We start from the raw sequence: 27996 nt of genomic DNA, 5'->3' as shown, positions 1-27996 counted from the left end.
AACCATGAAGATGATTATTATTGACTTATTAACTATACTTCTGCTATCATTACCAATCTGTTTAGCAAATGATCCACTATATTTTGACGTTGGGGCCAATAGTTATATTCAAAACACTCTTGATGATGAATCACGAGAGATTAAAATAGAAAACATTTTACATAATCCTTTATTTTATAAAGATTATCCACCGATAGTTAGTCCACCAAATGACACTCAAAAGACTTTAAAACCAGGTGAAATTCCCGATTATGTTATTAAATATGCTCCCTTGGTACATCTTTATAGTGAAGAAAGATATTTCCCTTATGATGTTAAAAAATTTGTCACTAATTTCCATGTCACTTGGAGAAATGGTTCAATTTATCCTGGTACAGAAAAAAATATGAATTTAGATAAATTAGCAAATTTACCTAATAGTACAGATTTATTTCTTACTGCTAATAGTGATTTTGATTCTGATCCTGAATGGATCACAGGGTTAAAAAATAAACCTAGTTTAATCAATGGAGAAATTAAAGATGCACCAGCTACTTTGATTGTCGTTGACAAAGGGAATGGATGGGTCGATGCCTTTTGGTTTTATTTTTATTCTTTCAATTTGGGACCTTATGTAATGGGTCAAGGTCCATATGGGAATCACGTGGGAGATTGGGAACATTCATTGGTAAGATATTATAAGGGAGAACCAGTTATAGTATGGATGTCGGCTCATAGTGGAGGTGGGGGATATTATTATGATAATTTGGAAAAATATTCTTTAGATCCAAATCATCCAATCATTTTCAGTGCTAGAGGTACTCATGCCAATTACCCAAGTGTGGGACAACATCCTCATGATTTACCATATACTATATTGAGTGATTTTACCGATAGAGGTCCATTATGGAATCCATCATTAAATTATTTATGCTATAGTTTTGATGGCAAACATGTATACCCAGGAAACAATTCTAATCCAAAACATGTTGGAAGAGAATGGGATTATGGCAATTGGTTATCATTTAGTGGTCATTGGGGGGATGATACCCTTTCTAGAAAGGATTCACGACAAGTATATTCATTTATTGGTGGTTATAAATATATTGAAGGTCCTACAGGTCCATTGAGTAAGAATTTAATGAGATTAAAACCCTGTGAAAGTGCTCAATGGTGGAATTTTTGGAAAGTTTGTAATGTTCGTAATGATATTGAATGGGGGGTTGGGGTTGAATCTGAAGGATTCAATTGTGCACGATTAACTAATAATATTAGACCAATATGGTTGAAGAAATCAATACAAAGTATAATGTGGGGTGGAGGAATCTGTTTTATAGCCAATTTATTGGATTAATGAGAGGTGAAAGTTGATATGTATGGGTATTTGTTTAATGTGAATGTGTTTAAGGTTTGGGTTTTTTTAATAATTAATTAATGAGTATAGGTTTGATTTATTTCTTAGAGGTGATTTTTAATTTAATATACAGTTTAATTTTACAAATGAGATAATACTAAAGAGCTATCTATCTTAATTATTACTCATGGATTGAAGATGAATGAGTCACTTTGGTTTTCTGTCCTATATTCTGCCGCTACTACCATTTTAACACCGCGCTTAGCCCAGAAAGAAAAAAAGAAATTCACACCAACCAACCAACCAACCATCGCATCGCATTAAGTAGTTGCAAACTTATATACAGGAAAGCGGCAATCTGGAATAAAGAGGGAAGAAATTTTTTGTTTAAGGCATTTCCAAATCTCAATGTTTGACTGTTTTGTCACCTCATTTGTTGATACACTCTCCTTACTTACTTAGTTCTCTTTTCTTTTATCATATTCAGATTTGACTTCTTCTTCTTCTGTTTCGTTTGTTCTTTCTTTCTACAAACACCCTACAGACAATGTCAAAGAAATATAGTGAGGAAAATACCTCAAGTATACCATTGACAGATTTAACATCTCCAAGTACAGGAGAAACTAGTTCACAGCAACAACGACAACGAGCATCACAACAGCAACCACCACAACAACCAGAATCAAATACTGCAACCGGATCAAGATGGCTGAATTTTGTCGATTCTTTCAAACCAGCAATTGAAAATGAAAAACTTGCCATGCGTTATCGTGATGCCAATGCAGATGTCGAAGAAGATGCTGGTGGATATTATAATTCCACTGACCAATTAACCGAGATTCAACGTATCAATATAAATAGTTCCAAATCAAATTTGAAACGAAAATTGAAAAATAGACATTTACAAATGATTGCTATTGCATCATCGATCGGGAGTGGTCTTTTAATTGGTACTGGTGGTGCATTAGCCACTGGTGGACCCGGTGGGATATTAATTGCCTGGATATTGAGTGGGATATCTATTTTATGTACAATTCAAGCCATGGCTGAGTTAGCAGTGACTTTCCCAGTTAGCGGAGGATTTAATGTGTTATTCAGTAGATTTATTGATCCAAGTGTGGGATTTAGTGTTGCCTGGAATTATGTTTTACAATATTTGGTGTTACTCCCATTAGAATTGGTTGCTGCTTCTATGACTATACAATATTGGAACACTGATATTAATCCTGATGTATGGGTGATTATTTTTTATGTCACGGTTACATCAATTAATTTCTTTGGTGTACGTTTATATGGAGAAGTTGAATTTATTCTTAGTTCTTTAAAAGTTATTGCTGTTGTCGGGTTCATTATTCTTTCAATTGTGTTAGCTGCAGGTGGTGCACCCAATGGTGTTCATCATGGAACTAAATATTGGCATGATCCAGGTGCATTTGCAAATGGTTTCAAAGGGGTAAGTAGTACGTTTATCACCGCTGCATTTAGTTTTGCTGGTACTGAATTGACCGGATTAACCCTGGCTGAAGCTGAAAACCCTCGTAAGGCATTACCTAAAGCATGTAAACAAGTATTTTGGAGAATCTTGCTATTTTACGTTGTTAGTATTATATTGATTACATTTTTGGTCCCATATGATAATCCAAGACTTTTAGGGGCATCTGATGTTTCAGCATCTCCGTTTGTTATTGCTATACAAGATGGTGGTATTAGTGGTCTTGCCTCAGTTATGAATTCTGTCATTTTAATTTCAGTGATATCCGTGGGGTCGTCATCGGTATATGCAACTTCAAGAACCCTTGTATCACTTGCTGAACAAAATCTTGCACCTAAAATATGTGGATACGTTGATCGTGCTGGTCGTCCATTAGTCGCTATTCTTATAACTAATGTATTTGGATTATTGAGTTTTATTGCTGCCAGTGGTAAAGAAGATGAAGTTTTCACTTGGTTATTGTCAATTTCTGGGTTATCAAGTATTTTCACTTGGTTATGTATCTGTATTTCTCATATTAGATTCAGACGTGCCTTGCACGTTCAAGGGAGAAATACTGATGAATTAACATTTGTATCACAAACTGGGGTCATTGGTTCTTGGTTTGGGATTTTATTGAATGTGTTGGTTTTAGTAGCTGAATTTTGGTTAGCAATTTTCCCCTTGGGTGAAAAATCTAATGCTAAAAGTTTTTTTGAAACGTATCTTGGATTTGTAATTTTGATTATATTTTATTTTGGTCATAAATTATGGAGAAATAATTGGATCTTGTTTATTAGAAGTCGTGATATTGATATTGATAGTGGTAGAAGAGAAACTGATCTTGAAGCATTGAAAAGAGAATTACAAGAAGAAAGAGAAGTTTTAAGGAATAAACCATTTTGGTATAGAGCTTATCATTTCTGGTGTTAAATATAGGGACTATTATAGATAATATACAATTAAGAGTTTTTTTCATAAGAACAGTAGTTGTAGAACAGTTCAATACTATTAGTTGTTGTTGTAGCAATTTCAATTTGTTACCAACGAAAGCTTTAACCAAAAAAAAAAAATGAGAGACAAAAAATTAAAATAGTAGAGCCACACACAGAGATAGAAAGACGATACAAAAAGGACTGAACTTATTTACAACAGCAAGACCTATATTCAACAACTTTTAATTGTTTATATTCCTCCCACTATTTATGATAAATGTCTACATATCACCCTAGTTTTGGCTCTTCAGGAGGAGGGATTGGAAGTGTTTTCAAATCCATCACTAAATCATTTAAACAATCATCTTCTACCAAACGAGTCCCCGTTACTATCAATCCAACAGTTGTAGGAGGTGGACAAGATTTACAAAATCTTATTGATCAATTACAAACATCATCATCATCAAGTGTTAAATTACAAGCCATTAAAAAATTAATTGAATCAATTCAAAATTATCTGATATCATCGGTTCCGGAAATATGGTACGTTGCTCGTAATAATTGTGATATTAAAATTATAAAACATTCACGAGATCTTCGACGAGCAACATTAGAATTATTAAATGCATGTATAGAAAAAGATGATTTAACATCGGTAGGGACTAGAATACGATATTTTAATGATATTTTTAAAAATTGTATGTTTCAAGATAATAATAACAATAACAAGTTTGATCCTGATTTTGATTTATTTTTGAAAGCTTTATTAGTGTTAACTGGTGAAGGTAGAGATATTCATGATTTTATAATCTATGAAGATAGAAATAATTTATATATTTTCTTGGAGAATTGTTTAACTGCTGCGGTTGAACTACTGGCATTATACAAGTTTCAAACTGACACTAAAGATATTGAAATCAAAGAGAATGATAAGAAATTTGCTAATATATATGGAGTCATTGAATTTACAAGAAATTGTATCAAATTCAATTATACTGTTTTCAGCGAGGGTATGATGATTTGGATAATTAATAAAATTATTGAAACTAAATCTGATAATAAATTAATATTATTAGCCATTATCGATATTATCAACTCATTATCAATATATGGCCAAGCTCCCAAACAATGTATACCACAAATGATTAAGTTTTTGGCAACGATTTATGGACTGAGTTTAGATAATAGTCTCAGTTTATCAGTATGGAATTGTGTTAAGAATCTTTGTCATGATCATAATTATCGTGACATTATAAATTCATTATGTGACAATATTCATAGCTCCGATATAAATCTTTACAAAATTGATGTTGTTGAAGGAATAAAACCAGTGTATGCATGTACTGGATCAATAAAATTGATAAGAAATTTCCAAGTTCAATCAGGTTTATCAAGGAATGAAAATATTTTTGAAATTCTGCAAGTTCAAATATTAAATTCATTTAAAATGGCATTAAATTTTGGGATAAATATTATAAATTCAGTTTTTTTGGATTGTATTGATAGATTATTAGCTAAAGATTCGTATTTGGATAATTTTGGAGTTTCATTTAATGATTCAATTGATAAAATATTTCCATTTCAATTATGGTATTCATCATCTAATTCAATGTATGATATTTTCAATTTATTAAAAGTGGAAACTGAACAAGACAAAAGTTGTTTCCAAAGTATATGTATATCATTACAATCATTATATGAAAGTCAAGAATTGTTTACTCCAAAAGATAAATTGATCAATTTTTTCACAAATTATATTGAATATTTACCACTTAATACTGTTATATTTGTTTTACAATATTATTCAGATAGTAAAATGTGCAGTTTACTTAATCCGTTTTGGCGAGAAAATTCTATGAAATTATTAAATCATTTTTATTTACCTAGTGATATTGATGTGACAGTGAAAATGAGGTGTATTCAAGTCATATTGGATGCTTATAACACTTCAGTTGCAATATTTAACGATAATGATATCAAATATGAAATTATTCTAGAAATAGCGAAAAGGTCATTACGTGAAACAAATGAAGAGTTGTTAAGGTATTTGATTAATAACTTATTTGGTGTTGTTTTTTTGAAATGTCCCAATCCTGTATTTATTCAATTAATGACTGTTTTTCTTCCCTTATTTCAACCTCAAATACCACCACCACCAAAATCCCTGCATCTGGTTTTTGAAGGTCTGATCACTCTGAGTTTTGTAACTTCGACACGTGTACTGGGAACCGTTCAAGAACATGGAAGTATCGAATTCACCGAAGCTATAACTAAATTATTATGTACAACATTTATTAAGGCAACTCCGGAAAGAGCTCAAGAATGTTATAATTTTTTGATACAAATAGCCAATTTATCAAAACATAATTGTAATATATTATTGATAATTGCTAAATGTTTAGTTCGAATTAGAACTACTACAGAAAACTACATTTATTTCACTCAACCTAGTGATATGGCAGGTTTAGCATTAGCATTCCGTCGAGATAATTCAACCACATGTTCTGGTAATACAAATGTACTGTGGGTATACCCGGAAACAGTAGATTATTTACCTGAAGAATTGTTTGATTCCCCCAATAGAAGCTTATTATTATCAAGAGTTGATAATGGAAATGTTGATGATTTGGGAAGTGATAAATATTATATTGATATTCAAAAGTGGCTTCAATTAGTTTTATTTATAATGGATCAATATATTGATTGGGAAATATATTCATATGTTTGGGCCCATTTTGTTAGTCAATTATCCAATACTCAATTATTTTATGATTGTGATTTAGAAATTAATGAACTTCGTAAAATCATATGCTATCAATTAACATTGAATTTACCCACCAATATTAAATTACCTCATAAAACAACACCAACAACAACAACAACAACAACAACAGCAGCAACAACAAATGTGAACATTGAAGTGACAAAGGCAGATTTACAAGTTGTTTTCGTTAGAAGTTTATCTTCACTTACAGGATATTTCAATAAATTCACTAAACCAGATCAAGATCAAATAGTTAATAGTTTAATATTTGGATTAGGATCTTGGGATAAAACTGCTGTTCCATGTATTAATATTTTGACGGTTTGTTGTTATGAAATTCCATTATCAATTAAAAAATATTTGAATTCAATTTTAACAAAATTACAAACAAGAATAACTAGTGCTAATGCTGCTGCTCATTCACTTGAATTTTTAATATCATTATCACAACTTCCTAATTTAACAACTAATTTTACTATTGAAGATTTTAAACAAGGATTTGGAATTGCATTTAAATATATTCAATATGCCATAGATTTAGAAAAAAGATCACACCAACAACAACAACAACAACAACAAGGACATCTGCAGCTGGCGCAAATAATTCAACAACATGGAGTTGATGCTGATGTTGAAGAAACTCCACTGACACAACAACAAACAATTACTCCAATTCTTTCCGAGTATATATTAATGTTATCGTATCATATTATTGCCAGTTGGTTTGTTACATTAAGAATGAGTGATCGAGTTGAATTACAACAATTTATTATTAAGAATTTGAAATTATGCAGTGAAATTAATGAAAATTTACAAGATCAAACAATTGGATTTCTTGATTTTATTAAAAAATTTACATCGAGTGATTTACCATTAGAAATGAGATTACCTGGGAATAATAACAACAAACGTAGTAGTAGTAGTACTACTACTACTAATACTAGTATATGTAATAGATGGATGGTTGATAATTTGGTGGTATCGATTGAAACAGAACCATTTAGTGGAGATACTGAATTAATAATTCGTAAACCCACGGGGATTTCTAAATTTAATATTACTTTAGATCATCCTTCTTCATTGAACAATACATCACCCATGGTATTACCAAATTATTTTTTACTGCAATTAGTTGAAAGTAATACCGATCCCATCCTTATACCGGATGATGTGAATACTAATAGAGCAATATCGGTATTAGATCGAATTCCTAGTGTTGAATTCCATAAAATTGGGATAATTTATATTGGTAAAAATCAAATCACTGAAAATGAAGTTTTGAATAATAAAATTGGATCAATTGATTATCAAAAATTTTTGAGTAATATTGGTGATTTAATTAAATTACAAGGATGTAAAAGGATTTATACTGGTGGATTAGATACAGAGAATAATATTGATGGAGAATTTACAAGGTATTGGCGAGGAAAATATATTCAAATTATATTCCATGTTGCCACTATGATGAATAATAATGAACAAATTTTGGGAGAAAATCAAAATGATGAATTAAGTGATATGGATATTCAACGAATGATAGATTTGAAAAAAAGACATATTGGTAATAATCATGTTAATATATTTTTTGATGAATCCGGTCATGAATTTAATTTTAATTTAATTAAAAGTCAATTCAATTTCCTAAGTATTGTTATTACTCCTCATACTTATTTTCAAGATTACTATAACAACAACTTACCAGTTTCTTCTACAGAAGATAAAAAACAGCAGTTGTCGGAAAAATATTTCAAAGTGAAAATGTATCGACGTGGTGGTGTACCTTCATTTTGTGGGATATCTCATTTTAAATTAATTAGTGAAAAAGAATTACCAGTATTCATAAGATCAACAAGTTTATTAGCAAGTATATTTGCAAATGTTTGGCATGGTAGTAAAAATGTTTGGTCTCAAAGAGTTAAACAATTGAAACTTATATCGTCATATACGTTGCCCCAACTGAATTCAACAACGGCGGGGGCCGTATAATAATTGATTGGGTTTTTGGGAAATCACCAATTGTCTACAAATCTATCCATATATAACTTAACACTAAGGTTAACCTTGATCAAGAAGAAGGGAGGGGGGGGGGGGGTGCATTTATCCTTTATCTTGGCTATTGTGGCGATGCATAATTCGTAATATAACGTAATTAATGAGCAATTAAATAAATAAATTGATCTGATACAACAAAATAAAAAGAAGAAATTTAATTAATACTGTGGCACGTGACAGTTGATTCTAGATCAATTCATAGTCCGCGTCCCCGAACCGAACAAAAACAGGGCAAAATGATTACTGTTGTAATATAGCTAATGCTAATTCTTGATTAGTGTGGAAAGCCTAATAAGGTTATATTGTGCACAGGTTAACTACCTTAATATAGTTATTGTTAATACAGTTATTGCTGTTGACTACTATTGTTATTGTTAAATTAAAGTGTTAGGTTGAGTTAATTGATTAGTGAAAACCAACTAACTACCGTATTAAATTATTGTATTAAGATTGATTCCTATTAAGGATAAAACAGAGAGTGTGTTAGAAAGAGAAAGGGTGGATTATAAATATGTGTAAAAATCCCCTTTAGAGACTAACCACTAGAAATCTATTGATGGTTTCATATATAGAGATTAACGATTATATTTATAATATAAGTTGGTAGTTGCTAGTATATTTGAAAGCACTACAGTATAGTATGTCAGAATCAGATCAATTAAACTCTACTAATAATACAGGAAACACTTTCATTAGTCTAGATCAAGCCAGTACAATAATGGCAGATCAAACTCAAGGAGCTAACCCACAACAATTACCATATTATATGAAGAAGACTATAACAAAATTGTAGATAGTAGGGGATTGGTTATTTCCCGGGAGTAGAAGTATTGGGTTATCTAAGTCAATCTTTAACAACCAACAATCAACAACAACCAACAACGTTTTTCCTATTCTCGGAGATAACTTGATTAACTTAAAATTTTTCTTGTCAAAAAATTTCTTTTTCTTTTTTTTTTTTTGCTTAAGCTTCTATTGTTAATGATAATGTGGGATTTGAAATCAATTACTAATAAAGATATAAAATTTGAAAGAAATAGAAAGAATTGACGGGGGAGCAATAGCAATGAATGATGATAAATTCCTATTCGGAAGTATCAGTTTAGTGGTTATGGCGGGTGTATATGATTAACTCCATTGTTTTTTTAGGGGGTTTGCTTATCTATATCTACGTATACTAACAGAAACACAATACTAAAACAAGACTAATTCTTAACAACGTGTTATCTTCAAAAGTAGAAGAAGAAGAATATTGCTCATCTTCAGTAAAGTAAAAGTAAAAAGGAATTCATGAAGCCGTTGTGAAATTCGGGAACGGGAGGGCCATGAGGCATTGCAAAGGGACTGTACTCCTTATATGCAGTATTTTGTTAAAGAAAGGGCAAAAAAAATTTCATCATCTTCATCTTCATCATCTTCATCTTCATCTGTTAAACGCGTAAAAGGATTTTAAACAATAAGTGGTGGCCGTTTTATTCCCATTTTGCCCCTCGCTCATCATTCATTCATTAAATCAATTACTGTCTATCAATCAACTATCAACTTTAAATTATTTATTTTTATCATTTGTAAACTTATATATTCAATTAATTCCTTTTTCTTTTCTTTCTATTTTCTTTCTTCTATTTTCTTTATCTCTCTTTAATTATCATTCCTATTGAATTATTTATTTCATCTTATTCATATCAACCTATCAAACGCCACACTTTTGGAGTTGAATAATTATTAGTTAATTAATTATTCAACTATTTATTACAACTATTACCTCCTATTATCTTTGTCAATATATTTATCAGAAATCAAATAATAGTTCATATACTCAAGACACACACACACCACCCCCTTCTATCATGAGTAATCCAATTAGTCAATATTTAGCTCTGGTTTCATTAAACTCAGTTCAATCAACTTTAAAATATGAAACTGACGCGGTCACCAATTTATTCAATCAATATCAACAAGATGAATTTGCTATTAATAATATAATTCAAAGTATTACCATAATGTATAATACTATAGTGGCTAATAATGGGAAAATTGTTATTACTGGAGTTGGAAAATCATATAAATTAGGGTTAAAATTGGTGGCCACATTAAATTCTTTATCAATTCAATCATCATCACTACATCCAACCGAAGCATTACATGGAGATTTAGGTTTAATTGATCAAAATCGTGATTGTTTAATTATGGTGACTTCAAGTGGTAATACCCCGGAATTAATTCAATTATTACCTCATTTATCGTCAAATTTACCAATATTATTATTAACTTGTTCAAAAAATTCAAAATTATCTCAATATAATCAAATTAATAGTTTAATACTAGCAGAATTATTATCTTGTCATAAAGAAGAGATCATTCATGGTATACCTGCACCAACAGTTTCATTCACATTAAGTATGATGCTTGCTGATGCTGTGATTTTAGCATTACTGGAATTAATTGAAACTGATTCTTTGAAAAGGAAAAAATTATTTGGTTTAAAACATCCTGGTGGATCTATTGGTGCTAATTTAGCTCAAGAGTTTAATCAAAATAATACTAATAGAAGTGGGGATAATACCATTACTACTACTACTACTACTACTACTAATACTAATACTAATAATAGTAGTAGTATCACTGTTCAAGCACCAATTATTCCTCCATCGAATTTAATGTCAGCAACAACATCAACAACAACAAGACTTTCATCTAATAGTTCATCAATGTTAAGTCTTAAAGAAATGGAATTGGAAAGTTATTCATCGGTAGATGATACTGATGAAAGAGGTCAGGCACAAAAATCTTGTAAGGAAATTACATATCAAGATTTATTGAAATTACAAGAATTATCATTATTACAATGGATTGTAAGATATGATTCAATAAGATTAATTGAAACTGATAATAAAGGGGGCAGTAGTAATAGTAGTAGTAGTAGTAGCAATAATTATGTTAGTTGTGATTTTATTCAATCTTTATATAAAAAACATTATGATGGATTGAATTGGGATAAATTTAAATGGGAATTAATTAAAAAATTTACTTAACTAAGAGGGAGATAATTGAAACTTTGGTTTGATAATAATTGGACAATTAGTATTTATAGGTTTTATTTATTTATTTAGGTACTTGTTTTAAGGTTGGTTGACTTTTTTTTATTTTTCAAGTAATTGCCATTCGTTTATTACTTTGTATTATGATTTAGTACTGTAAGATTTAAAGTATTCAACGCTCAACAGAGTTGACAATTAGTGATACTTTAAGGACATTTCTTCTATTTAAACATCTTTCTTACGAAGATACAAATATATTTGGTAAGAACAACTAAATCTAATATCTAACTTTTTGGTGTGTATAAATTATCTACTTTCCCCCTCCACATTGTGTTTAATTGACTCTATTTAAGCATTTACCTTGAGTAATAATCTGATCAATATTTTCTAATGCTTTAGCAGCAGTATAATCAAAATTTTCTACCGTTGATGCTCCTACATGAGGAGTTAATACAACATCATCTCTTCCAAGCAATTCTGGATGAATTTTCGGTTCATTTTCAAATACATCTAATCCAGCAAATAAAATTTTCCCCAGTTTTAATCCTTCAACTAATGAATTTTCATCAATTACTGTACCACGACCAATATTTATAATTCTAAATGGGGTCTTAATCAGTTCAATCACTGATTTATTAATTAAATGGAATGTTTCCGGGGTTGCAGGACATGCAATAACAATTAAATCAATTTTGGGTACATCATTAATTTTACAATGATATTCCACTGGATAACCTAAATTATGTTCTTGTAACGAAGTTAATTTATTTCGTTTAACATAAGTGATTTTCATTCCTATATCATGTAATTTTTTCCCAATCGTTTGACCAATTTTCCCAAATCCAATGATGGTTACATTATGACCTCTTGGTGATGTATTAGCTCGATGATTCAAATAATGACCAAAATCATACCCAGAAACACCACCAGAACTAGTTGTTACTTTCCCATGTTGAGAATCAAAATCATTTTGATTCAATTGATATCTTAAATCAACCGTATGAGGATTCTTCAATAATTCATTACCATACATATGAAATTGTCTAAAACTAGTCAATGTCAAATATAATACCAAATCAGCAACAGGACCAGCAGCCCCATCACTAGGTACATTCGTCAAGGCAATTCCGTGGTCCAGTAACACTTTAGCATCTTCATGATCATAACCAACAGAACAAAATGCAATAATTTTTAGTTTTGGTGGTGGACAATACTCATTAATAACGGTTCTAAATCCACCAATGGGTAAAAACCCAAGCCATGCTCCATAAATAGCTACAATATCATGATATTTTGTTTTTAAATCATTAATGAATTCATCTCTAGTGGTAAGTTCAATGAAAATACAATCATATTTCAATTGGAAATTTTTGAATTGTGGGAGTTGTCGATTTAATTCTCCAATAAAAAGTACTTTTGGTTTAGTCATAAGTAAGCTAATTGTTGTTGTTGTTGTTGTGTGTTTAAAGTTTTCAACGATATTGTGGGAGTTGTTTTGGACGTTTTATTGTTCTTTTATAGTCGCAGTTGGTGGGGCATGAGACTCCGTGCTACTACTACGTCCACCCTCCCCTCTCCTTTCTCCCGTTATTGCCGTACGCAATTATTCGGGTCGTGTACAAGAACACCAAATATAATGCTGCGACACGACACGACACGATCACCAAAAAAAAAAACAACTTGAAAATTGAAAATCCCACAATTTAGAGGACAACACATAAAACTTACCACCAATTGATCAACTCCAAGAAAGGTTACTTTTTGCTTGCCCCCCCTCCCTTTATTTCTATCAAACACTTTAACTATGGATAAATTACAAGAAATAATAGAATTTCCAGTGACGATTCCTAATCAAAGGAAACCATATCAATTAATTCAAACGGCATCAATAATTAATGTTATAACATCATTAATAATTGGTATAATTACTGATTCAATTCAAAAAATATGTATTTCATTTATAATTCAATTTATTATATTATTATTATTGGTTTCACCAAATTGGTTATTTCAATCGGAACAGTCATTGGAATGGTTAACTGTGAAATTTTGATGATTGCCAAATAAGTTTAGTTTAGTTTAGTTTATTGGTATGGAAGATGATATAATTGAATGTATATCTGATATAACAAATAAAATTAATAATATTGTAATAACTATATATAAGAAATTGTCATTATTGACAATTATAAGATTCGAGATGAAGTAGATTAATCTCGATAAATCTTCAACTATAAACAAAATAAATCATTAAAACAAACACAAACAAACAAATAGGAAATAACAAATAGGAGATAACAATAATAATAAAAAGATAATAAACAAAAACAAAAATCAAAAAAAAAAAAAACAAGAAAACTATAATAGCTAAAGGGTATTGTAAGCCATTGGGTTGATTGGAAAGTTCTCACCAAATCATTTACCTCCTTTCCCTCTTATTACGATTCAACTTTTAAATCCAGATTTGATTCACTAACATGATCAATAATATTTCTAATATTACGAATACTGGCCAAATTATTACTTGATAAACTTAAACATTTTTTGATTTTAATAATTAATAATTTTCTTTCATCACCATCAAATGCTTCCACCAATTTTTGAATAACATAATTACCAAATTGATCTTTCACCATTAATGCCAATGGTGAATCTTCTTTAACTGGTTCACCATCAATATCATCATCACCCAAAATGGTTTCATTACCAAGCATAACTTCATGTAAAATTCTTTTCCGTTGATTTATATCACCAAATTTAATACATTTTTCAATAACATTTGAAGCAAATTTATGTTTTGAAAATTGTACAACTGAACCTAAAACAATTTCTAAAATTGGTTCTTTTTCTTCTTGAGTACCATTTTCTAAAATATGTTGAATAACATAATTACCATATTGATCTAAAATTAAATAATAAAGAAAATTATTTAATTGAGATAAAATCAATTTTTGATCATCAATATCAGAATATTCTAATAATCTTTGAATCACTCTACATCCATAAGGATGAGTAGATAAATGATAAATCTGATTATCTAGACTGGTTAAAATATATCTAATTTGTGAAAATGGTTTAATTTTTTCAATTGATTTTTGTATAACATGATTCCCATTTTGATCTTTACAACAAATTAAAATATGATCTTTCAATTCTTCAATGATTCTCAATTGTCCTTCATTGTCAATGGCTTCTAATGCTCGTTGTACTACTCGACATCCATACATTTGTAATGATAATTCATGTATATGCCCAATCATACTTTCAAGTAAAACTTGTTTTTGAGTAGTAGTACCATATTCAAAATATTTTTGAATAACATAATTCCCAAAAACATCGGTCATTAATTCATATGAGATCTCCCAAATTTCATTGAAAATAGTTTCTTTTTCTTCTTCAGTAGCTTCGGGTAATTTTTGTTGAATAAATCTTGATCCATGTTGATCTTTAGTAAATTCAATTGCATGACCATAAATATCTTTCAATTGATATGGTTTAGGATTAGAACGTACTTCTTCCAATAAAGGGGAACGATAAATATGATTTCCACCACCATTAGTAGTATTGTTTTTACCTTTGAAATTACCTTTCCTCTTTGATCCAACACCAGGAGTGCTGCCACTACTACTACTATTATTATTATTATTGTTGTTGTTGTTATGATGATGATGATGTTTTGATTGTGAATGATGTGATGTTGAGGTAGATGTAGAAGAACCAGAAACGCCTGATGTAGATTTACCTTGGGAAGATGGTGCTGACTGTTGTTGTGGTTGCTGTTGTTGTGGTAATGGTGGAGGAGGAGGAGGTGAGGCCATTCCTCCTAAAGCTGCTTCAGGTGGGACTAATGGTGGTGACAGTTGATACATAGAATAAGGATTAAATGGATGAAACATAAATGAAGCAGGTGAAAATTGACGATTCATAAGACCGACACCAATTGGACCTGGACCTGGACCTGGACCTGGTACGGGGCCAGGGCCATGATAATTATCTTGTTTCTCATTATCTTCTTCATGAGATTCTGTATCAGAATATTTGGTTTCTTTTGATTTGGAATTAGTTTCATTTGCCTTTTTGTCTTGGTTAGAATGTGATGGTTGCTGTTGCTGTGATGGTTGTTGTTGTTGTTGTTGTTGTGATGGTGGTGGAGGTGGAGGAGGAGGGAAATTACCACCATACATCATACTATATACACTTGGGTCCAAAAATGGAGGTGGGGGCGATGGAATCATAAATGGAGGTGGAGGACTAATAGAATTAGCTCCACCAGAATTAGAAGCATTACCACCACGAGGTGGATAAAATCCTTGAGGTGGCATTGGTAATGGAGGTATAGGTAATCCATTAGCATCAATAAAATAATTAGGTGTTGGTATTGCTCCTACAGGAGTAAATGAAGTAGCAGCTGCTGGATTCCAAAAATTATGAGAATAATTTCCTTGATTTTTAGTGGCATCGTGATTACTATTAGTTGTGGTGCTGTTAATATTCACAGTGTCAGAATTTAAATCAGAATTTATCGATAATGCTGCAGCTGTTTGAATGGGTGAATTATTATTATAATTATCAATTTTTTCACTTATTGACTGATGTCTTGATCCTCCTCTTGTTGGTACTGGCATATTCAAATTTTCATTCAAAGATCCATGAGGTGAAGTGAATGCACTAGTATTAACCATTTTGATTTCATTAACACTGGAAACTTGATTATTACCATTATTTCTGTCATCTAATGATAATCTACCCAATTCAATTTCTCTTGTGGCATCAGCAACACTAGAAAATTTTTGTAAAAAACTATCTTGAGGTGGATGTCTATTAGCAATACCTCCACTAATAGAAGCAGTTCCAAAATTTTTATTTGTCACTTGATTATGATGACGACCATTATTTCCATTCCCAACTACAGGTGCGGTAATTGCTGATAAGGCACCACGTTTAAATCCAAAAAAATCACTTTCAATAATGTCACTACCATCATTAAATGATAATCTTCTATCTGTACCCGAAGTTAATCCAGAAGTATGTCCTGTTGTTCCTGGTCCTGTTGACGAGGATAACGGATCAAATGAATTTGAATTGGCGAATAATCGAATTACATCTGGATCAACTTGATCAATTACTGATTTATATTGAGAAGTATTATTAGTTGTGGTAGATGCCAACAGAAGGTTATTCTGAATTGGGGAATTATGTCCACTAGACCAAATAGTTTCAGACAGCATATTTGGGGTCTTCTTTGTCACAAAATGTTTTGACCAAAAATTGATTGTTTAATGAATTGGATTTTTGTTTCTGTTTGTGGTTTTACCAAAAAGAATTTAAAACCCTTAATTGTATTAGTATAAGTTATAGGAGAACTATGATATTGTCTATTTGTTTATTAATAAATAGTTGATTGTTTATAGAGGGGGTGGGGTGAAAAGGGATATAGTTGTTTGAAACGTGGTTAAATCGAGGTGGTTGGTGGTGGTGGCAGGTTTTATTAAACTAAAAGAAGAAGAATATTTTTTTTTTCTTTGTAAAAAAATTTATTAGTGTCAAAAAGGTAGTGTTAAATTGCCCGAATTAGTTTTTGGACCTACCCCCACTCTATTACATTAAGTCAGTTGTATGTATGGATGTACTCTTATTTCTATATACTTCTTGGTATAGCTACTTATGACACTAAAGTCGTACCCTTACTATTGATATACCTGGAGGTAGATGCTGCTACTTAAAGTGAACTGGTAACCAAAAGGAGAACGAATCAAATGCCGACCAAACAAAAAATGAAACACTGTGTAAACAATAGGACAGAAATCGGATTTTCATTCGACTTATCGGACGTTTATTTAACAATCTAGACCAATTTCATTACCGATCCCAATCGCTGTTGTTGTCTTCTTTTAAATAACTCGGCAATGTTATGCTACCAATTATTTATCTTGTCACGTGACTAATATTTGTTTTTTCACGAAAATATTTTTCCACATCCAAATTTTTTTTTTTTACCCGAAACATCTAACGAATCCAAAGGTATAATCAACAATTAACTTCCATTGCGACTCGTAACTAGAATACCCAGTCTTAAATCATGTCTAAACCTACACTTGAAACATCCAAGAAATTGATAAATCTACTATATTCATCAACAGCATCTAAATTACCTTCTACCAAAGGATCAATAATTTCTGATATTACCACTCCAACAATATCACGAATATTATATCAAGATCTGTCATCAACAGGTACTACTGATAATGTATTAGATTTGACGTCTTCTCATTCTTTACTATCTATACTGAAATTCCCAACTAACCAAACATTTCTACAAGATTCATCAAAACAACAAACCACTTTTGTCAATTCCAATATAGTTCGATTTAAATGTCCAATTCTGTATATTACTAAAAATGATATCCTTAAATCAATACCTACTACATCATCATCATTTTTAGGTAGTGTTAACAACGTTAATGGATTGAAAAACCTTAATCGATTCGAATTAATTAAAAAACGAGATTATAGAATAAATACCAATCAAGCATTAAAATTCTTAGGTGAATATTATATGATTTTTGAAAATCAATTATTAGCCAATCAATTTATTAACCAAACAACAACAAAACCGTCAGAAACTGAAACCGAAACCGAAACCGATGTTGGAGCTGGAGTTGGAATTATTATGAATGGGATGAAAATAAATTTTGAAATTATTAAATTGAATGAATCAATTTTGAAAACTATGAGTAATGAAAAAATCAGTGATTTTAATAAAATTAATGAAATTTTATCAATAATTGATAATCCCAACACGGGTACAGATTTCGATTTCGATGTTGATGTTGATGTTTTTCAAATTTTAAATAATTGGTTGAATCATAATTCTAGTCGTCGTCGTAATAATTATGTTTTGGTTCAAAATTGGCCATTTGGATTATCTCAAAAATATATATCGAAATTATTATGGAATTATAAATTATTAGATATTATAACGATTAAATCCGATATTAAACAACAATTAAATATTATATTATTAAAATTTGATAATTATAAAAATTGTTTAAGATTTATAAGAAATTATCATGGTAAAAAATGGGATCATTTACAATTAAAATCAAATAATTTAAATAAAGAAATTATATTTTATCAACCATTATTATGTGAAACTTTATAAAAAAAAAAATGGTTAATATACTACAATATCATTCATGTAAATATATAGATAGTATATATATATATATATATATATATATATATTGAAACACGATATAGAAATAAAGCATAGACACATGCATACATATATGTGAATATACCTATATAAACTGGAGAGGTGAACAGTATTATCTTCATCTCGTATCCTTTTTCTTGACAACTTAACTATCAAGTCTTTTCCAACTTGATCGTATTAAATCATATTGATGATTTTCTGTTTCAACAATAACATATTTTTCCCAAATTTTTTTCAATTTCCATATAATTATTATACTATCATTACCACTCCATCCAATGACTCCTTCATCAACTCCTCCTCCTCCTGTACCATTTGCAACCCATTGTTGTTGTTGTTGTTGCAGATTATCTTCCAAATCGGAAGTATGATATTTATTGGTATTAACAGAACAAAAACTCCAAGTACTTTGGAAATAATTTGGTAAATAAGGTAATAATCCATTCAATAAATGATGACGATTTTTCAGTCCTCTTCCTCCTCCTCCTCCATCTTTTGTGCCACCACTGCCACCATCATTTGGATATTGAGTTTCATCAATATTATATACATGTAAAGTATGTTTATCAGATAAAACTGCCAATTTACTATCATCATGACTAAATTTCATCGATGTAATAATGGCTCGATCTATACCTCTTCTGAATTCATATAATAATGCCGTTGTTCTAGTAGAATGAATACGGATTATTGTACCAGTAATAGAAGCACTAGCTATTAATGTCCCCGTTCTATTGAGACATAAACATCGAATATTCAGTTTATGAGCTTTAATAATATTTATTGTAGGTTTAATGTTAGTACCACTATGGTGATTATTGCCAACATCAACAATTTGGATCTGTCCCATTGATCGACCTGGAAATGCTAATGTTTGATAAGATGATCCAATTCCATTGACTAATGGCTTAGCCAGAGTGGTGGTGGTGGTGGTGGTAGCCGTGGTAGTGGCTGTTGTTGTTGCTGTGGTTGGATTAGCTGTGGTTGCCGCCTCTGGTGTATTAGTTATTGTAGCTACGGAAGCTGAAGCTGAAGTTGTTGATGATGGTGATGGATACGTAGTTAAATTGGTTCCATTTTCTTTTAATGAAGTGCTTGATGAATTTGATGAATTTGTTGGTGATAAACTTTTCCGTTTTGAAAAATCATAATGCGTTGTAGTAGTAGTTCCCAGTACTTGAGCTTGGGCCAGATTCAGGGAATAATTATTATATAAATGAACATTTGATTGTTGACTATTAACTGATAAATCAGCTATACCTAATGGATTATTAATCGTATTAAAAGTTTGAAATTTTTTCGGTGGAGCAGCAAATCCATATACGATAATTTGATCAATTAAAACAACAATAATTCGAACTCTAGATAATAATACATTTAAAACCGGAGTATCGAATTCTAACAGTAAACTAGTTTTCCTTTTTAAATCATCCCAAATAATTAATTTATTAATGGGGAATTTAGGATTTTCTCCTCCTCCTATTAATGCAAGATAATTTGTTCTATGTAGCATAGATATATGACCAATCCCTGATCCTGATCCTGATCCTGATCCGGATGCGGATTTATGGGTCGATTTATAACCCAAAGTTGTTTCATTATTGGATCCCAGTGATGAAACAGATCCATTACTGCCTGTACTATTATTACGATGATTGTTATTACTATTGCTGCCATTGCTATGATTTGACCTGGATGAAGTAGTATGACTATTGACGATGAAATTTCGTTTGACTCGTAATTCGATAGGATCAGTATTATAAACCAAAAACCCTTGTTCATGACTTATTGCAAAACATCCTTGATCTTGATTAAAATTAATACATAATATTTTTGAATCATTGGGTATAGTAGTGGTGGAACTAGTGGTAGAAGTGTTGTTTGTGTTTGTGTTTGTGTTTGGGTTAGTATTGATGGAATGTGCCAATACCATTAGTGCTGATGTGTGTTAAGTATATAGATATATATAAAAGGGGAAATATAATTATGTGAAATGCAAAAATAGAATATTTGAATTGTAGTAGATGTGTAAGATAGAACTTCTATCTATTGTTCTTGATTTGATATGGATCAAGGGGGGAGTAATATGTAACAACAATAATAATAATATGGGTAATAGTTGTTGTAGATATGAGTAATAGAAGATCAAAAAATAAAAGTAGACTGTGAGAAAGTGGGAAAGTGAGAAATGAATGAAGTAATATAGGTGGAATGAGTGTGCTGTTGGTTGTTGATGAGTGTGTTGTTGTAAATTGATGATGATGATGATGATGATGATTGATGTTTACGTTTATTTAATTATTCACTCAGACACGCACTAATTTTATTGTTGTTCCTTTTTGTTAGTTTTTGTGTAATTTGTAAATACTGACAAAAGTTTCTTTCTCTTCTCTTCGTTGTCTTCTTCCTTTGATTGATTGATTGATTAATTGATTGATTGATTGATTGATAGAAGAACAAATCCCAATCTTATATAATACCTTTTCCCAAAAAAAAATACAATAAAGAAGATAGAGAGAAATGACTGGTCTTATAATTTGATTGTTGTTATTGTTGTTGTAACAATTAAAACACTTAAACTCCTTTAAAAATGAGTAGAATTTGAATTGATATGAAGTTTGAAATAAATATAAATGTTAATGTTAATGCTAATGCTAATGCTAATATAAATGCTGGATGCTGGATGTTGGAATGCCTAATGCTGTAATGTTTGATGCTAATAGTAGTAGTAGGGAATAAATAAATAGGGATGATGATTGCCTTGTTTTTGTTAAGACAAGTAAGTAAGATATATCGTATTTTTGAAAGAGATACAAATGACTTACAAAAGAAATATAACATCTACAAAAAAACAACAACAACTAAGAGTTTAATAAGATTTGGGAATCCAAGCTTGATATTTATATGAATGAATTATTCAATTTATTGATAAAGGAATACACAAACAATAATAAGAATTCTTTCTCATTATCCAGAAAGAGAAAGTAAATAATTAACCAAGTAAGTAAGTATGCCAATTTGACTTATTATCTTTCTGTTTAATTATAATTTTTGTTTTATATTTTAACATTCTTCTTCTTGGTTTATTTCATATTGTTTTGTTTATGAATTTCGTTTCGTTTATTAAAATTGTTTAGAATTGTTTTGGTTTTGGTTTTGGTTTTACATTATTTTGAATTTTGGAATTTTTCACAAAATATCAACTTGATTATAAAACCCATAAATGAATTATATATTGATAATGGATTGATTGATTATTAGGACAATATTATATGGTTAAGAAAAGAATAATACCAATACTGTTAATACCCTTATCCTTGCTTTTCAAATATCATATTCGACTGTATATGCTAACTTTTATTTTGATGATATTCATCGATCTGTATATATGAAAATTGAATGATATATAATTTAACATGAAATCAAGAAAAGAGTATACTTAACCATTTTAAACTTTACAGAATTTGTACAATTTCTTGTTTCCATTACTTTGGTTGTTGTTTTCGCCGCCTTTTCTTGGATAAAAGAAAGTTGTTTATAACCTTAATAGTAGTCCAAGTTTATTCATTCATGTATGCTATTAAACTTCTATATTTTGCAAGTTTTAATTGATTTTCATCCATTTAACCCCCCCCCCCTCCCCTCGCAATTCTCCCCTTTTCTTGGTATTGAATGATAATCTTAATCGTAATTCCTATGAAGTCTAATTATTTTTCAAGTATATCCTCTTTCCTATTTTGGTTAAAAATTCAACAATTCTATTACCCGGGGGGGGGGGGGGGGCATTTTAAAGTATTATTATCATGTGTATGTGTATGTGTATGTGTGTAATGAAATGACATTGTGTGAATTTAGTGAGTAGTTTTGTGTTTTCTGGTTATAAACTAAAAAGACAAAAAGACGAGAAAGAATTAATTTATTCTTTCACTGTCATCGTCTAAATTGAAGAGCCTAACTACAATTATAGAGATTTTACTTATTATTACTATTAGTAACTATTACAATAGTAGTAGTAGTTGTTCAAATCTATATCCAATGGATTCTCATATCAAAGTAAATGTATACGTTTTCAAGTTCTTCAAATTTTTCAAGAATTGTAAATCCTTCTCTTTTGTAAATCTTTTCAGTTTTAAACTTGATTTCATATCGTGTTCAAGTCTAGTTATAAATGATACGAATTAACTCATACAATAACAAACTAGTAAGAGAGAGGAACAGTTCATTCATGTTCCCAAAATGAAACTAAATTGACCAACATATATATATATATATATATACCCCTTACTCTAACTTCCACTAAAACATTGTTAATCAAAATTTATCTATCTTCTACTATAATCACGTTACCATTGATTTCTATTCATGTGTAAGAATAACTCATTTATCCATCCATTTCCTCGAAACCATTTATAAACTAGTTAATTACACAAAATTAAATGCCCGTCACTCCCCCCCCCCAAAAAAAAATGTTACTACCAATAACGTAGATTATATCTTTTTGTTTTGGTAAAGTCTACTTATTGTAATGTCTTAAATTCATCATAATCCATTCAACTGTGCATATGTCTCTCCAATGTAAGACCAACTTTTCTTCGTCTAAATTGGAACGAAAGAGGGTGCAGAATTTGTTATACGATGCAAGGGGGGAGGGGCGAGAGCGCGAAGCAGCAGTGCAGCGAAATCCAAATTAGGAAAGAAAAAAAAAAAAACAAACAAACAACTAGACGACTATGGTAGCGCTAACAACACTTTTACTTTATTTAATCACTTTCTATATCCATTACATCTTCATCATCACTTGAAGCTTCACCATTTTGTAATTCTTGAGCTAATAAAGTTACATCATCACCTTCACCTTCGGGTTCACCATCATCTTGTATATCTTCATTTTTACCTGTTGGGTCATTAACAAATAATACTGGATCTATACTACTATTACCAACATTAATATGTCTATCCCGTATTTTTGTTGTTAATGGTGTAACAATATTCTTAGTATTTTCTTCACCACCACCACCACCACCACCACCACTAATACTGCATCTTGACTGTCGTTGTTGTTTAGCTAGTCTACTACTTTCATATTTCCTTCTTTCTATAGGTAAATTCAATTGAAATAATTTTTCGGTAGTGGAGAAAATTTCTTGATTTTCTTTATTAGCTTCTAATGCTCTTTTCAATAAATCACTTGCAATAGGATCTAATGGAGAAATTGCCAATGCATCATGTAAAAATTCTATAGCCTGGAAAATATTTTGTAATCTTAAATGAATTAATCCAATGGCTGATAATATATTAGCATCATTTTTGTTACTAATTTTTAAAACTTGATTAAAACAATCTAATGCCTTATAAGGTTGATTTGCTCGACGATATACATGACCTAAATTAGCATGAATTGAAATCCAAGTTTTAGAATCAGAATTCAAATTTTTAGCAGCATTTAAAGCTTCTTGTAAAAAAAATTCTGCTTTATCAAATTGATTTTTATGAAAATTAATTACTCCCAATTCATTTAATAATAACGGATCACTATTACAAATATGATATGATGCTAATAAATATTCTTCCAGTAAATTTAAATTATTCATTTGTAAATGTTGCATTCCTAAAAATAAATTAGGTAAATGAGTTCCAGGAAATAATCTTGCGGCAAAGGCATAGGCACTAATTGCTTGTTCATGTTCACCTTCAGCAGCAAATGTATGAGCAAACCCAATCCATCCATTACCAAAATTTGGATTTAATAAAGTTGCTTTACTGAAAAATTTTCTTGCTTCCACCATTTTATTAATTGATAAATAATAAGTTCCAATAGCTAACCAAGTCATAGGATTAATTGGATGTAATTCAGCTAATTGATGAGCTTTTAAAAATAATTTATTTTTCCCACCCAATTCATAAAGACAACTTAAATAATTTGGTAAAACATCAAAATTATATTCATCTTTATTAAGAATTCGTTCACATAAATTCAAACATTCATCAAAATTACATTGAATATATAAATAATCAGCTCGACTCAACATTAAATCACAATTGTCATATAATTCATATTCTTCTTTGAGGATATGTTCACTTTCATTGAATTTATCCGGGTTTAAATATTTACTTAATTTTGTCATATAAAGTAATTTTATCAATTCATCATTGTTGGTATCATCTAAATTATCTCGGAAATTTAATTGAGTCATAACAAATTCCCATTCTTCATTAGGGGTCATTAAATTATTCATAATTAATTCATTAAATGCTTCATAACATTTAACATCAACAATACATGCTTCTTTATAACATTCCTTAGCTCGTTCAAAATTATTTTGATTAGCATATATTAATCCTCGTAAATAACACATTGATGATTCAAGTTTTATCCCTCCATCAGTAGTAGTAGTAGTACTACTACTACCACTATCATTATTATTTTTAAATGGATTAGTTTCACCAATTAAATCCAATGCATCATCCCACATTTCTAATTTTATTAAACTATAACCTGCCAAATATCGACAACTTATCAGATTTTGATAATTAATATTTGATGTTAATAAATTTTTACATCGTAAATAATTACCTTGATTGAAATATACTTGACCTAACCAAAATGCATCATTAGCATCATCATTAGTTAATTCTAATATTTTATCACCAATAAATTCTGCAGTTTTATATTGATGTTGCATAATCGCATCATGTCTCCATAATCGTAATTTATCAACTGGTGTTAATGGATCATCTAATAAATTATTGTCAGTGACTCGATCATGTAAAGTATGATTAGAAGCTCGATCAAAATGGAAAAACAGGGATGTTGATGTTGAAGTAGATTTATTGGATCCAGGGGTTTCTAATAATTTATTGGTTGTTACCGTGGTGGGATTTGGTGGTGTAACATACATTAAATCATTTTTTTTATTAACAACGGGAGATATATATAATGTAGAATTATTATGATTAGGTGTCTTTTGATTCTGAACCATGATAAAGATGTGTGTGTTGGGATGATAAGGGACAAATGGCAGTATTGATTGTGTTGACAGTGTTGTTGTTGTTGTTGTTGTTGTTGTTGTTGTTGTTGTTGTTGTTGTTGTTGTATTGATTGATTGATTTGTTGTCATAAATTTTATTCACAGTGTTGGACGCGCTAAACTAGAAGAATTGAACAATTGGTAGCATGCTTTAAGTAGCCATCTCATCATCATCACTCTGCTGTAAAGTTTTGTAAGGTGAAAAAAAAAAAATTTCAAATACTTTAACAAAGTTCTTCCTATAAGTCATTCCCTTCCCTTCCCTTCCCTTCTCTTCATTCTATTAAATCAAATACTTAATATCAATTATCAAAAAACTTATAAGGACAATGTCTAAAGAAGAATCCAAAGTTATTAAATCTGCATTAAAAGGAAGTGATTCCACAACAACAATTACCACTAGTTCTTCTTCTTCTTCTTCTTCTTCATCATCATCAATTCAATTTAGAATATTTGTTGGATCTTATGAACATAATTTATTATGTTTATCAGTAATATTAGATCCATCAAACATTAAAGACCCAATTTTCCAACCAATTTTCCATTTCCAAGCTCATTCATTATCTATAAAATCAATGGATTTAGCTAAAAGATATTTAGTTACTGGATCAAATGATGAACATATTAGAATTTATGATTTACAAAAAAGAAAAGAATTAGGAACTTTATTGAGTCATAATGGGACTATTACTAGTTTGAAATTTTCCACTGAAGTCTCCACAGAAAATCCTCAAAATGAAGACATTAGCAGTCGTGGTAGTAGCACTTCCAGTAGCAGTACTTCCGGTTATTCACAAAAAACGGGGAAATGGTTATTATCAGGATCTGAAGATGGGAAAATTATAATTTGGAGAACTAAAGATTGGGAAACTTTTGGTATCTTAAAAGGTCATACGGGTAAAATTAATGATTTAGCCATTCATCCAAGTGGTAGAGTTGCTATACTGGTTTCACAAGATCAAACTATTAGATTATGGAATTTAATGACCGCTAAAAAAGCTGCCATTTTAAAAATAAAGGGGAAAGATCATTTAGGTCAACTGGGAGATTTTGTTAAATGGTCACCAGATTCTAAAGGATCATTTTTTTTAATTGGAATGTTAAATCAAATATTAATTTATAAAACTTCAACGGCTAAAATTATTAAAAAAATTAAAATATCACCAACTTTAATGTGTATGGAGATTTTAAAATTTAATAATAAAAATTGGTTAGTTGTCGGGTTAAGTAATGGTGTTATTGAATTTTATGATTTTAATGAAAAAGTATTAGCGGGGATAAATGAAGAAACCACCACAACAACTACTACTACTACATCTGATGTTGATGATGAAGAAAAAGAAGAAGATAAAGTGTGGGATTCTAAACCTGAACAATTGATAGCTGATTTTACATTAAGAGGTCATACTAATCGTATTAAAGGAATATCATTTATTCAAGATAATTCAGAAACTCATGATATACCATATTTAGTATCAGTTTCATCTGATGGAAGAATTGTTATTTGGAATTTATTATTAAAAGATCAAATTGCTGTTTATGATACTGGTGAAAGATTAAATTGTGTGGTTACAAGTCCTGAAGGTATTGAAAAACTGGATACTATGAAAAGAAGATTTACTTCATTAAGTCAAATCACTGGAAAGGGAGAAATTGATAATAATGATATCCCTAGTGAATCTGAATATGAAACTGATGGTGAAGAAATTAAAAATATAATGCAAGGTGAAAAGAATAAAAAGGGTAAGAAATCAAAAAAGAATAATATTAAAAAGAAAAGAAAAGTTAGTGTAACATTAGAATAATAATAGTGCTACTATTTTACTAATAGATCCCAATATACACAGATACTAATTAAGAAATGAAATGAAATAAAATAAAAGATTTAATAAAATATTTATTAAACACATTTACTTGACTTGTAAACCTACTACTACTCTTTATCAAGTCTGGCAACGTGTTTATCAAATAATTGTTTAGCTCTAACCCATACTGGAGAAGTATCTCTATTTGGTAATTCCAATAATGATGGCATTAAATCTTTAGCAAAAAATTCTGAAGCTTCTCTAGGTAATAAAGAAGGTAAATGATCAATTGAACATACTGATAATTTAGGACCTTTATCAAGTTTAACTTCAACGGTTGGTTCATTGAAA

General features: G+C 30.1%; 12 protein-coding genes across 12 annotated transcripts in view, besides 1 other annotated feature; 7 read left to right on the top strand and 5 right to left on the bottom strand. All coding sequences in view use genetic code 12, as the record gives it.

Moving 5' to 3' along the window:
* Positions 1–4: 4 nt before the first annotated feature.
* On the top strand, positions 5–1333 carry CAALFM_C405440CA (uncharacterized protein; the record flags this gene model as incomplete). The annotated part of the gene is made up of 1 exon (XM_706356.2): positions 5–1333. The coding sequence occupies one exon, from the start codon at positions 5–7 to the stop codon at positions 1331–1333; it is 1329 nt and encodes a 442-aa protein (XP_711448.2).
* Positions 1334–1880: 547 nt separating this feature from the next.
* GAP5 (Gap5p) lies at positions 1881–3737 on the top strand (the record flags this gene model as incomplete). Its single annotated transcript, XM_706355.2, has 1 exon — positions 1881–3737. One exon carries the CDS (start codon positions 1881–1883, stop codon positions 3735–3737), a length of 1857 nt encoding a protein of 618 aa, XP_711447.2.
* Positions 3738–4016: 279 nt separating this feature from the next.
* On the top strand, positions 4017–8489 carry TSC2 (Tsc2p; the record flags this gene model as incomplete). Its single annotated transcript, XM_706354.2, has 1 exon — positions 4017–8489. The coding sequence occupies one exon, from the start codon at positions 4017–4019 to the stop codon at positions 8487–8489; it is 4473 nt and encodes a 1490-aa protein (XP_711446.2).
* A 310-nt stretch (positions 8490–8799) lies between these two features.
* Positions 8800–9308: a long terminal repeat ((zeta-4b) Long terminal repeat (LTR) associated with the transposon Tca7; about 508 bp long, 10-15 copies per genome).
* A 1097-nt stretch (positions 9309–10405) lies between these two features.
* Positions 10406–11590, top strand: CAALFM_C405400CA (uncharacterized protein; the record flags this gene model as incomplete). The annotated part of the gene is made up of 1 exon (XM_706353.2): positions 10406–11590. One exon carries the CDS (start codon positions 10406–10408, stop codon positions 11588–11590), a length of 1185 nt encoding a protein of 394 aa, XP_711445.2.
* A 340-nt stretch (positions 11591–11930) lies between these two features.
* CAALFM_C405390WA (glyoxylate reductase) lies at positions 11931–13025 on the bottom strand (the record flags this gene model as incomplete). The annotated part of the gene is made up of 1 exon (XM_706352.1): positions 11931–13025. One exon carries the CDS (start codon positions 13023–13025, stop codon positions 11931–11933), a length of 1095 nt encoding a protein of 364 aa, XP_711444.1.
* A 375-nt stretch (positions 13026–13400) lies between these two features.
* Positions 13401–13649, top strand: CAALFM_C405380CA (signal peptidase complex subunit; the record flags this gene model as incomplete). The annotated part of the gene is made up of 1 exon (XM_019475388.1): positions 13401–13649. One exon carries the CDS (start codon positions 13401–13403, stop codon positions 13647–13649), a length of 249 nt encoding a protein of 82 aa, XP_019330933.1.
* A 385-nt stretch (positions 13650–14034) lies between these two features.
* On the bottom strand, positions 14035–16824 carry PUF3 (mRNA-binding protein; the record flags this gene model as incomplete). The annotated part of the gene is made up of 1 exon (XM_706351.2): positions 14035–16824. The coding sequence occupies one exon, from the start codon at positions 16822–16824 to the stop codon at positions 14035–14037; it is 2790 nt and encodes a 929-aa protein (XP_711443.2).
* An 851-nt stretch (positions 16825–17675) lies between these two features.
* CAALFM_C405360CA (uncharacterized protein) lies at positions 17676–18758 on the top strand (the record flags this gene model as incomplete). The annotated part of the gene is made up of 1 exon (XM_706350.2): positions 17676–18758. One exon carries the CDS (start codon positions 17676–17678, stop codon positions 18756–18758), a length of 1083 nt encoding a protein of 360 aa, XP_711442.2.
* A 199-nt stretch (positions 18759–18957) lies between these two features.
* Positions 18958–20745, bottom strand: CAALFM_C405350WA (uncharacterized protein; the record flags this gene model as incomplete). Its single annotated transcript, XM_706349.2, has 1 exon — positions 18958–20745. One exon carries the CDS (start codon positions 20743–20745, stop codon positions 18958–18960), a length of 1788 nt encoding a protein of 595 aa, XP_711441.1.
* Positions 20746–23572: 2827 nt separating this feature from the next.
* On the bottom strand, positions 23573–25930 carry CAALFM_C405340WA (anaphase promoting complex subunit; the record flags this gene model as incomplete). Its single annotated transcript, XM_706348.2, has 1 exon — positions 23573–25930. The coding sequence occupies one exon, from the start codon at positions 25928–25930 to the stop codon at positions 23573–23575; it is 2358 nt and encodes a 785-aa protein (XP_711440.2).
* A 239-nt stretch (positions 25931–26169) lies between these two features.
* CAALFM_C405330CA (uncharacterized protein) lies at positions 26170–27645 on the top strand (the record flags this gene model as incomplete). Its single annotated transcript, XM_706347.2, has 1 exon — positions 26170–27645. One exon carries the CDS (start codon positions 26170–26172, stop codon positions 27643–27645), a length of 1476 nt encoding a protein of 491 aa, XP_711439.2.
* Positions 27646–27773: 128 nt separating this feature from the next.
* LYS1 (saccharopine dehydrogenase (NAD+, L-lysine-forming)) overlaps positions 27774–27996 on the bottom strand; it is a gene marked incomplete at both ends in the record, with an annotated part of 1149 nt that continues 926 nt past the window's right edge. The window contains one exon of the mRNA XM_443225.2: positions 27774–27996. This exon is cut by the window's right edge and continues 926 nt beyond it. Coding sequence (XP_443225.2) covers positions 27774–27996 — 223 coding nt within the window.

The sequence above is a fragment of the Candida albicans genome, chromosome 4, assembly GCF_000182965.3.
Source record: "Candida albicans SC5314 chromosome 4, complete sequence".
Taxonomy (NCBI): Eukaryota; Fungi; Ascomycota; class Pichiomycetes; order Serinales; family Debaryomycetaceae; genus Candida; species Candida albicans.
The sequence above is the reverse complement of the archived record's forward strand: the minus strand, read 5'-3'. Positions and strand labels throughout refer to the sequence as shown.